The sequence below is a fragment of the Urocitellus parryii genome, chromosome 2, assembly GCF_045843805.1.
Source record: "Urocitellus parryii isolate mUroPar1 chromosome 2, mUroPar1.hap1, whole genome shotgun sequence".
Taxonomy (NCBI): Eukaryota; Metazoa; Chordata; class Mammalia; order Rodentia; family Sciuridae; genus Urocitellus; species Urocitellus parryii.
Genome location: NC_135532.1, coordinates 113,970,657 through 113,982,855, shown reverse-complemented (window position 1 = coordinate 113,982,855; position 12,199 = coordinate 113,970,657). Strand labels below are relative to the sequence as shown.

General features: G+C 40.3%; 1 protein-coding gene across 2 annotated transcripts in view; it reads right to left on the bottom strand.

Moving 5' to 3' along the window:
• Veph1 (ventricular zone expressed PH domain containing 1) overlaps positions 1-12,199 on the bottom strand; it is a 210,018-nt gene that overhangs the window by 49,116 nt on the left and 148,703 nt on the right. Inside the window, exons 10-11 of one of the 2 annotated variants that reach the window (XM_026392926.2) lie at positions 5,730-5,869; positions 2,754-2,888 (exon numbers count right to left, since the gene is read on the bottom strand). In XM_026392926.2, coding sequence (XP_026248711.2) covers positions 2,754-2,888; positions 5,730-5,869 — 275 coding nt within the window. The remainder of the gene's footprint in view (positions 1-2,753; positions 2,889-5,729; positions 5,870-12,199) is intronic. The other variant, XM_026392927.2, reaches the window with a different exon arrangement.

Here is a 12,199-nt window from a genome sequence, read left to right as displayed (position 1 = left end):
CTGCTGCAATCATTCACTACTTATGAGATGTTGAGTTTGTATCACAATATAACAGGTTTTGATTAGTCAATTTGCTAATTTCTAATTGAATATTGGAGTGGTTGTTTCCCTTGGTCAACTGATATCAAGTTATAGTTAGATAAGAGATATTGGTTCTGGTGTTCCATTGCAGAGTTAGGTGACTATAGATAGTGACAATAATATTTGAAGAGATAGATATGCTTGCCATGATTTGAACATTACACAATGTCCACATGCATTGAAATGCCACAGTATTCCACCTATATGTACAATTTTTATGTATCAACCACAAGAAGAAAAGTAGAATTAGGACAGAGACCCTGATTGTATACTCTCAGAGCCTCTGGCTTTCCCAGTAGGCACCCACTATTTATAACTGGCTTTCTTGAAAGCAAAATTAGGGTAACCAGAATCTCTGAGTCTGGAAAGAGCTTAAAGAGAGAAGCTGGCAGTATCTGCCAGGAGAGCCCAATGCCATCCTCCGTTCACAAACAGACTCCCCTAGAGGGGTCCAGTCTAACGCATGGCAACAACTGGTATTCATGGCTCCCGAGACCACATCTCCAGTCTGGGTCTTTGTGAGACCCACACTGTCATTTCAACCAAAATGGGTAAACCAGTGCTCAAGTTCAGATCTGAAATGTCACCCAGAGACCCTGTGTTGAAGGCTTGGTCATCAGCCTATAGTGCTACTGGGAGGTGGTGGGACCTTCAGGAGGTGGAGCTTAGTGGATGGAAGGAAGTTAGATCATGGGGATAGGACCTTGGGGGAGTATGGGAAACCCAGCCCCCACCTCTCTTTCTTTACCTCCCTGCTGCCTCAAGGTGAAGTTTCTGTCTCTTCATGCTCCCGTCATGAGGTATAACCTCATCACTGGCCTGAAGCAGCAAGGCCCACTGACCATGGACTGAAACCTCTGAAATCATGAGCCAAAATAAACCTTTCCTGTTAGAGTCTGTAAACAAGTCAAGATGGCGCCTGGCTGGGGCTGGGGATGTGGCTCAAGCGGTAGCGCGCTCGCCTGGCATGCGTGCGGCCCGGGTTCGATCCTCAGCACCACATACCAACAAAGATGTTGTGTCCGCCGAGAATTAAAAAATAAATATTAAAAAAAATTCAAAAAAAAAAAAAAAAAAAAAAAAAAAAAAAAAAAAGATGGCGCCTGGCATTTTGCCAGAGGGAGTGGTTTGTGAAGTAACGCCAGTGAGCCATTAAGTGTGGAGATTCCTTATTGGTTGACTGCTGTATCTAGTTTATGCTAATTAAGATAAGCTGTGTGGAATGTATATATACCCCTCCTGTCCTACAATAAACGGCTCCCACTCCTGCTGTATCAATCTACAAAAGTTGCTCGTCACCCCCCCCCCTGCCCAGTTATAAGTTTGTTTATCTCAGGCATTTTCTCAAGTGTTAGGGGGCTGACTAACACAACCAGAAGGTCTTGTGTTTTCCACACCTCCACCAGCTTCCTTTGTGGTCTTTCTTTCAGGGCAGTGCCATCACCTCTTTGGCCAAATGATGCACCTGGTCCCTGGATCCTTCCTTTTTCTTTATCAGATACCATGTCTTGTAGATTTGACTTTCTTAATAGCTCTTCTAGTCATTCTTTTTCTACAACTTCCATCTTCAGTTCAGACCTTCTATCTTAGTCTTTTTAACCAAAAGAAAAAAAATTCATTTCTCATAGTTCTGGAGGCTGGAAGGTCCAGTACTAGGGCACGGGCTGGACGGGTATCTGGTGAGAGCTTGGTGTTCGTTTCCAATACGGTGCTTTGGATGCTGCTTCCTTACCCGGTTGAAGGCAGAAGGGCAAAAGGGCCTAGTTGATTCCTCCTAGCATTTCTACAAAGCCATTAACCCCACCCACGAGGGTTTCACCTTCCTGACTTGAACAGTTTTCAAATGTTCCACATTGAATACTGCCATAGAGTATGAAGTGGGTTTTAAGTTCCCAAATTTGGAATTTTTAAGGGTCACAAACATTCCAACCTTGGCGTCTTCATTTCCTGAGAAGAGTCTGGTTTCCTAAGCTGCCTTCTTATTCTAGAAAGGCTTCCTCTCATCATTGCCTGCAGTGCCTTGGTCCTGAATTTTCTCACAGGAAACTCTGAGCACACCAGTGTCCTCCACGGCCAGGTTCCCCCTATCGAGGGGCTGGGTCTGGTTCTCTACAGGGGTCTTCCCCAGCACAGCGGTCTGCTCAGGTCTCAGCTGGCTGTGTCTGAGGGCCAGGCCCCTGCTTCCATGCTCCTGGAAGGTTTTGTATCTCCCGCCACAGTGCCTGCCTCCAAAGAGCTTCCCCACCCTGACTGTTCTCTCTTCCTGCCCGGTTTACCCTCCTTTTCTTGTTCTGTGGTGACAGCCAATGACCAAGGACTGAGAGGTGGTAAAGATGGAAGGAATGGAAGCACCAAAGACCCTCCAGCCCAGTTTCCTGGGCTCTTTCCTTTTCCTTGAGCCCACAGTCTGCTTCCATAAAATGCCTCAATTCCATAGGGTGCGTGCAGGTTTTGTGTGGTGTGAGTGGGCAGAGCCATGTCACCCTGTGGGCCCACAAGGGCAGAGGCTCTGTCTAGGATGCTACTTTGTGTGGCACGGCCTGAAAGTCATTCCTTAATGTGTGGTTTCTGATAGTAAGAGAGGGGAAAAGAAAGGAGGAAACAACTGAATGGTTGAGAGAAAGGCAAACTGAAGGCCATCTTGAATCACGCCCAGGGAGAGAAACATTTACCTTCTGCTGTGGAAATGTGGACTCTGTCATGGCTGTTTCGAAGCTGTGGGTGGCTCCTGCCTGGGTCTTCTCCCACAGTGCTCTGAGGAACTGCACGGAGCGGCTCTGTATGGACAGGGGCTCAGGAAACAGGCTCTGAGTGGGTGTGAAGGGAAGAGACAGCATTACCTCTGGGCCCAACAGTGACGTTCCATGGGTTCCAAGGCCTGTGTAGGCTTGGCTGGAACTTACCACTGTTTAGATTTAAGGATAAGAGGAACTCCATCTTGGAGAACGAACATAGATTTCAGGCCTTTTTTTTTTTTTAACAGAACATATAAATTATTTAATAGAATGTTCAAGGCACTTGATATTGATCTGTACAAATATGCCTCAACTATGTAACATAATGTTTATCTTGATGATTTCCCAAGAATGTTGCTTTAAAAAGTGGTTAATGCAAATATTCAAATTTATTTTATCAAAGATCTGTGAATTAAGGCCTAAAATAAAAACTTCAGTACAAATATCAAGTCCATTTGTACAGAGTAGATTATGAAGGATAAAAAACAACCAAGAATCCATAACATAATTATGTAAACATGAGCAGTTTGAGCGGGTACATGTGGAAAACAAAACCACTTTTAATCCTAAGTGAATCATGGGCAGATATTCTTCAAACTTTAAGATAATTTCTTTAAGTGTTGGGCAATATGTTGTTAAAGTAAAGAGAATTATATTTACATGTACTTCATTCAATCCAGTGAAAATAAGCTCTTCAAAGGAAGAGTTGAACTTGTTTATATATTTACTAATCAACAAGGTATCTAATACCCTTTTACCATACCTGTGAATGTAAGAGGCCTTTCAATTCAAGGGGATGATTTTCAAAAATATGTGGAATGTCAATAAAGAGTATAAAATATCATTTACTCACACAAAATAGCATAAATATCATTCCATATGAATGATGAAGGGTATGATAAGGAGAATTGCTTGTAAGGTCTTATTGGCTATGACAATGATTGTCCAGGTGTTGCACAATGAAACTTTAAGGTGTGTGCAAAGCTTCTATTTAGTGAATAAGGATTAATACACATTTTTTCCCAGAAAAATCTCATTATCATCATGAAAATGAGCTGGTATTGAGCAGGAAAAGAAGGAGGATATCAAACCCCAAGTAAGGGGTTGGTAGAATTAAGAAGTTTCTGATTATTCAGCTTCTCACGTGGAAACATTTGTGGATTTCTTGATGCTAACAGAAGGTTATGCAGGATGGATGTCTCGTCTAGAGACGTGCTGGACCTGATCTAATGAAGCACTTGTGACTGTGCAAGGTTGTCAGAAAAGCGAGTGTCTGGCTCAGCACCCACCACTGGGGCTGGGTTGGTAATTACCCAGTGAAAGTTTTATTTTTCATTTACCCTAAAGCCATAATTTTCCCAGAAGATTACATAAGATCAAAGGTGTGGAAAAAGAAAGGAGCCATTATTGTAAAATGAACACAAAGGAAAATCATAAAAAGATGCTTTTTTAGTCATTGTGCTTAAAGAGAAAAAAAGATCAGAGTAGGTCAATAAAATAAGGCTGAAGGGGCAAAAAAAAATCAGATTTTCTTGATTTGTTCTTAAAAAACTGACAACTGTTAAGAACAAAGCCAATGAAACCAGATACAGAGCTGCTTATGAAAACTATTTGAAAAATCTAAGTAGAAGAAAACTATGATCATTATTTCAGGAATAGGAAGAAGAATCAATGTTATTTTATGTTCACATATAATGTGGTTCACATCAAAATCTGAGTGTTCTGTAGGAGACGGCAAGTGTTCTTAAGACTAACACAGGGGAAAATGGCATATCTGAGCCACATCCAACCATAGTTATATGGTAATTACGATGTATTCAGCATGAAAATCCATTTTTCTCAATAATCTTGATTTTATAAAGAAATATGACTATCTGGTTGGTGAGTTTTGTAGGAGTTATAGAAATATTTTATTAACTGAATTGAAAAACTATCTTATCACTTGGCTTAAGTTTCAACCCTATTTAATGTCTGTACTCTCTTTTTTTCCTGACTCTGCCTGCCCTGAATTCTCTTACCTGCATCTTCCCATGTTAGTTTTCAACACGTGCAAAAATGAGAAGATGGCTGATGATCTGAGCTACGCCCTTGAGTTTTCTTATCTTTAAAGATGATATATGAGATCTCCTTTATTACAAACATTTTATAGTCTACATTTGCATTTTCTGTGCATCTAAGGTACTTCGACATTTTTGCATGACATTCTTCACTGTTAAGTTCAAAGATGCTCTTTAGGTAATTTCATCTATATACATGTATTCGATAGAAAAAAGTGTGATAATGTCAGAAAGAATGCACTTACACTAAAATCAACTAGAGTTTAGAAAACTGGGGAAACCAAGGCTAGCTCTACAAAAGATAAGCTATTTCCCCAACTAAGATGTTTTTATTGTTTCTGTTGTTTAAAAGAGTATTTTCTGTGGCATTCTTCTATTGTAAAGCTAAGGATATTCAAGATATGAATAGCTTTGGTCAGGTGCAGGGGCAACGTCTATAATCCCAGCAACTCGAGAGGTTGACACAGGAGGATTGCAAGTTCAAAGCCAGCCTCAGCAATTTAGCAAGGTCCTAAGCAACTCAGTGAGACCCCATCTCAAAATAAAAAATAAAAAGGGCTGGGGATGTTGCTCAGTGGTTAAATGACCCCAGGTTTGATCCCTGTTTTTTTTTTTTTTAAATGTTTATTTATTTATTTATAAATCGATCCCTGTTTTAATTGTAGCTTTGGCCTTCTGATTTATAATCCAGGTTCCTTTATAAGTAAACTATCTTAAAGTAGAGAAAAAGAAAAGATGATGTGTTGCTGTTATTTACATATCAACTCTGGACAAAGAATAAATAATTCAATGGGATGACAGGAACTCATACCTGACCAACTTGTTAAAGAGCCCAATGAACATGAATTGCACACACCTGCTGAAATAGAAGCATAATTTGGATCCATGGCTGAGGCTCTTGGCTGATGAGGATGAAGCTGGACTTGCTGTACAGGCAGTAATGACCCTTGAGGGAACAGGTGAAGAACAGCTTCGCCACACAACTCCTCACAGTGTCTAGAAATAAACACACATAGCATCACACACTCCTTTCTGCCCAGGTTCGCCTTTCATGCTTCAACACGTAAACACATTTAGAAGCCACTCTTCAGTTTTCAGACTGAGATAATCACTCCAAACAATCGTGCATTTGGAGTGGGCCTATTTCATGGGCCTATTTTCCACGAAAAAACTGAAAGGAAGGTGTCTTAAACAGGGTTATTCTACTCATCTTTCTCTTAATTTAATTAACAATATTTGAAGAATTTTTGAGCAACTTCCAAGGAAGAAAACCCTCTCACCAACAAAGAGGGAGATACCACGTCATGCTCATCTGACTGGATACCTCCAAGTGATAACCGAGGAAGAATATGGCGGCTGCAGGAAGCTCAGGCATTTCCTAGGCAGGGGGTATAGGCCATTGCGGGAGGCCATCCGTGAAATACATGAGGCTCTTCTCTCAACATGGTATCCAGGGAGAGACAGGCCTGGCATCGGGAACTTTCCATGGGCAATAGATTGCCCAAAGCACATAACCTTTCTGTCTGCTCTGCTAGGAAGGCTCCTCATAGTAGCTCCGGAAATGGGTGTAACCCGTTAGAAACTGAAGAGTCCACCTTTAACCTTTTTTGGAGAAGAACATTCTATAGAATCTCGATGTTTCCCAATATAAATAAAGCAGGCGTGGGCCCCATTTTGTCTAGAAGCTCCATCCGTCTGATCAGCTTGCCCGTCCTGCTCCTGCTTTTGAAACTACTGTCTGTGTTCTGTGTTTTTTTTTCACTGTTTTATTTCTCCTAGCTTTAATTTCTCAGCCAGCCCATTCCACCAAGGGGGACCCCATTCCCACCACCCGAGCAGATGTGGGTGGGAGGCTGTGAGCTGTGTCTGCGTGGAATCCACAGAGAGCTTCCAGTGTAACTCTTGCCAGAGATGTGGCCATCATGAACGAGCCTGGTCTAGTTTAAAAATCATCTCATCTTGAAGCTCTTCAGCAAGGAGGCCTAATGAGCTCAACCTTGAGGGATAAGAAATGGTGGATGTTTGTGTAGAACAGTGGAGGTGAGGAGCCATATGTAAAGACTGTCAATAATGAATAATGAATGGATGGAGTACATTCAGGCTGAGACCAAGTGTGTGGGCACTGTGTTGAGGACTGGATAACCACAGCCATCACTGAGTGACTCCCACATGCCTCACATGCTTGCTTCCATTTGATATTTACAACCACACATGATGGCTGTTGTTATTTCTATTGTAAATTCACCCATTAGAAAGTCAGCCACCGAGCCTGTCTTGCTCACTGTAAACACTGTAACCTTGACACCCTGAGGAATGAGTAGGAATGAAGCTAAGCGGTGTCTAGATGGATGAATGATGAGGGATGCACAGGGATCCAGAAGAAGTTGCTCAGAGCTGATCTGATGGTGGGGCCAGGATTTGAACTCAGTGAGCTGATGGCACTTTGGGGTGCTTTAGGGTCTACCGCACTGGGGTCTTGTAGATTGTGTAGTCCTGTGAATAGCTCATGGGGAATCTAAATTGTTTCAGAACTAATCTGAGTTTTAAACGAATGATTTGAAAATTAATGCATTCATTATGCTCTACCCTTGAAAGTGGACGTGGACTAGAGTTTCTTCAGCATTGATGGGGTCTCCGTAAGGGTCACAGAATCAGTTACTCCCTAAGACAACATATTGAAGTTGGTTATCTCGGGCATTTTGTTATGTGGTGAAAAGCTGACTAGTACAATGGTAGTTTTTAAAAAATTGGCAGTAATGATTTAAAAAATTGAATTTAAATTAATCTGTGCTACAGAAACAGAAAAAAATATTTTGCACGAGCACACACAAAAATGGTATTGACATAAGTCTAGGTATAATGTCTACACTGAGATAGCAATATATTTTGCTTCAATAGAAAGTTTCAAAAGGAAGCAAATTCTCTTTTAAGAATCCATGTACTGGGCTGGGGATGTGGCTCAAGCGGTAGCGCGCTCGCCTGGCATGCGTGCGCCCGGGTTTGATCCTCAGCACCACATACCAACAAAGATGTTGTGTCCGCCGAGAACTAAAAAATAAATATTAAAAATTCTCTCTCTCTCTCCTCTCTCACTCTCTAAAAAAAAAAAAAAAAAAAAAAAAAGAAACTTGACTATAGCAGTAGCTTAACAAATAGGTTTAAAAAAAAAAAAAAGAATCCATGTACTAACCATGAAGGTTATAAGTTGTACCTCAGGCATTTGCCACAAAACAGTGTCTTTTCCCTTCCCTTAAATTCTTACTGCTCATTTGTGTTTTATTTAAAAATAAACATGGATTGATTTATTTTACTCACCCCTTTTATACACAAGGAGTAGGGGTCTCAGATCACAGAAAATGGTCAAAGTGGTAGAAGAGAGAAACCCTCACTTAGGAACATATACACTGGCTTTTAAAATAAATCAGTTTTGTGGTATAAGTCCTCTGTTAATGCTTTCAGTACATCTGGTCTATATCAATTTCCTTCTCATTTTTTCTCAGAGGTTTCCTAGCTTGAAAAAATTTTCCACAATATTAAGATTCAGTTGTTAACCTTTGTCTGTAATTTCCCCCCTGCAGTTCATTCCATGGAACCAAATGGTGGGCATGTCATAAATGGACGTTGGATGAATGAATGAATGTCAGATTCTGTACTGAGAGCAATTGGGGCCAAGATGTCCACCTTGCCATTAAGAAGTTGATAACCAGGGGCGGAGAAACAACTCAGTGGTAAAACATTTGTCTAGCATGCTCAAGGCTCTGGGTTCGATCCAAATTAAAAAAAAAAAAATAGGAAGAAAGATTTATTTGTCAGGCACGGTGGTGAATGAATGCCTGTCAGGTGATCCCAGCAACTCAGAAGGCTGAGGAAGGAGAATCACAAGTTCAAAGCCAGCCTCAGCAACTCAGGAAGACCCTGTCTCAAAATGAAAAATAAAAAGGACTAGGGATGTGGTTTCATGGTTAAGTGCCACTGGTTCAATCCCTGGTACAAAAAAAAAAAAAAAAAAAAAAAAAAAAAGAAAAAAGAAAAAAAGCTGATATCCAAATGGGAGACACCTGTAGATAGATGGCAGTGGTTACAGTTAAGACCATGAGATAGTAGAGGGCCATGTAACTACAGCTGCTCAGAAAAACGAGTAAGGCTTTCTGAATGGGGAACAGGGAGAAGATGTCTGAGGTGGACCTTGAAAAATGCATTTTGAACTTAGAAAATTAGTTTAAATGTAGGAAACCTCGACCCTGAAAAAAATCACATGTGCCATAAATGTTCAGGGAACTTCCAGGGAGTATGCTTGGTATATCTGGATCATTAAATGTTTTTTAGTTGCAAGGGGATGACTGAAAGGTTATCGATTTTTCTAGACTAAAAGTTGAAGAAGGAGGAGGTCATGCTTCTCTAAATGCAGAATGCTTCCATATTCCACCAAACATGATTGTTTTTTCTTTTCTTCCCTTCTCCTCTCATCCTCCTCCTCCTTCTTCTTCCTCTCTCTCTTTCGTTCTTTTTTTTTTTTTTTTTTTTGATACTGGGGATTTAACCTGGAAGTGCTTAACCACTGAACCACATCCCTAGTCATTTTTCATTTTTTTTATTTTTGAGATAGGTTCTTGTTAAGTTGCTTAGGGCCTTGCTAAGATGTTGAGGCTAGTGGCTAATGTATGATCCTCTTGCCTCAGCCTCCCGAGTTGTTGGGATTACAGGCCTATACCACATGCCCAGATGATTGTTATTTCTTTACTTTTGATAGAATGAAGCTTCTTTTTCTAAAAATAAAAAGATTTATAAAGACTGAAGTTGATATGATCATTAATAATTGTTAAATACAATGTATGCTGCAATGCTCAAAATACATACTTCACACAGATGGATAAATTTAAAGACATGGTACCCAAATACAAGAGTGCTTAGTTTTTTGGGAGCTGAAATCTTCAAAACTCAATTTGGAATTCATTCTGTCTCCTGCCCCTCATTGCCCAAAGTGCTGTTCATATTTCTTCATTGCTACATGGTGTCACTACACCTTATAAAAATTTTCTGTCACTATTATTGGGTAAATTTATTTTAGATACTTCTGATATACAGGAACACTGGGAATGTAGCAGGGAAATCCACGCATACGGCACTCTGTTGCCCTCCAACTAATATTTGAGTTTAGATTGGCACATCTGTTGGGAGAAATGGAACAATATCAGTGCATTATTATAAGCTAAGCTCCACGGTTTGCTGGGCTTCCCTTTGCTTTCACCTAATATCCTTTTCCTGCTCCAGCATCCCATCCTGGATACTCCCTGGGGTGTATTCATCAGGTGAGCTTTGGCCTCTTTTTGACAGTGACCATTTCTTAGGCCTTCCACAGTTTTGAGAAGTGCTCTTGCTGGGTACTTTGGGCAACGTCCCTTTGGGATGTGTCCGTTTTTCTCATGCTTACATTGCGACTTCAGGGTTCTGAGGGGAAGAGCACAGAGGCCAAGTGCCATTACCCCAGGTGAGGGCTGCGTAGGATCAGCTGGCTTTTGCCCACGAGGTTGACTGGAGCACCTCACTGACATGGTGGTTTTGAGGTTTCTCTGCTATAAATCCACTTATTTTGTACCCCCTTGGTGTGCTCTTGGGGAGGAGTTGGCTACGGATAGCCCAGGCTCAAGGACCAGGGACTCAGCTTCTCCTCCTCGAGGGTGAAATAGCTGCATAAACTATTTGGAATTCGTCTGCATAGAAGGTTTGTTTATTCTTCCCCCCACTTATTTCATTTAAACCATTTATTCGATTATTTTTTTGATTCTAATCAGTTATACATGACAGCAGAATGCTCTTCGATTCATTGTACACTCGATTATTTTTTTAGTCTTAATGATAAATAGACTTAATCATTATATCAGTATGTACCCGCGGATATTTATTTCATACCTTGGGTTATAATTCAGTACTAATTTATTTTTGTTGCCCAAATGTTTCTATTTTGGCCTCTGAGGATTCTTTCAGCTGGTTCCTATGACCCCCATAATTGTGTGTGTGTTTTGGTGAGAACTCCCGTACTCTTTCCTACTAAAATATGTTCTAGGCTCATTTTGTGTATTTCCCACTTCAGTCCTAAAATCAGCCTGTTACCCAGGATCTCTGGTTTCTTCTATTAGAGCCAAGGTATGGTGGTAAACTGCTTGTTGCTCTAGGGTGTAGCTGTTCCTTGGCCTTTCTGCTGGCAGAGCGTGGAGGTGGTGTGCATAACAGCCCCAGTGTATGAGCACCTCCATAGGTGACCAGGTGAAGCTAAACGTGCACCTACACTGGTAATCACAACCATGTCACTCTTTCTAGCTCCCTCCCTTTGCTACCTGAGAACTCCCACGAAGCAGCAAGCATCTGGCTCTTGTTCAGCTGGTGTTTTTATCTCTGTCCCATCTCTCTCTCTCTCTCTCTTTCTTTCTCTTTCTTTCCTGTATCCCTCCCCTTTCTCTTTTCTCTTAAAAATCTTTGTGTATTCCACCTACTGTAGTGCCTGGCACACAGACATGTTCAATAGTAGTTTAGTATTCCAGGCTGACCTCAAAGTACAACAGACACACTTGATCTCACGGTTCCTGGTTTCTTCTGAATCACAAAGATGAGACCAACAGAGTGTTCCCACAGAAATCAGGAAAACTTATATAATAATAATACAAAATTCATTTCATCTGCAATTTTAGCTAAACCGTTTACATTGTCATCTACACAGGATTAAAGTCATAAATATTGGTTAGTGTGAACATTCTGCCTTAGGTTAGCCACTTTTAAAATTTTAGCAATATTCCAGATACCAGGAATTGTGCATCTTTGTAAAGAAATTTTTTGTTTTATAGTTTGTAAAATGTTTAAGAATTTAGAAATTTATTAAGCATATCAACTAACATCTTGGGGAACATTTTAGAATTACAAATAATGTTAAATGACATCATGAAGTTTCAGAAAGAAGTTATTATTATAATCTGTAATAGTATTTAAAAGTTTAATGAAAATTCTAAATCAAGAAAAATAATAATAAAAAATAAAAATCAGATTTTAGTGTGTGTCGGTACATTGTGCGAAATCACTTAAAATATTAGAACAAGCTGTTAGTATCTACTTTTGTAGCAATTTCATTTTTAGACATATTGATTAATTATCTTTTATTTTTCATAACTATTTATTGTCATCATTAAGAGGATGAGAGTCAATGACTTCATTAGTAAGATGAAGAGCCACAATTTGGATCCACGTTCACTGAAATGCAAGGCCTGAGTTTGTTTACACCTCCTCCTTCAAAGTCACATTGCCTGGGTCACTTGCATCTGCTTCTCCAGCTGAACT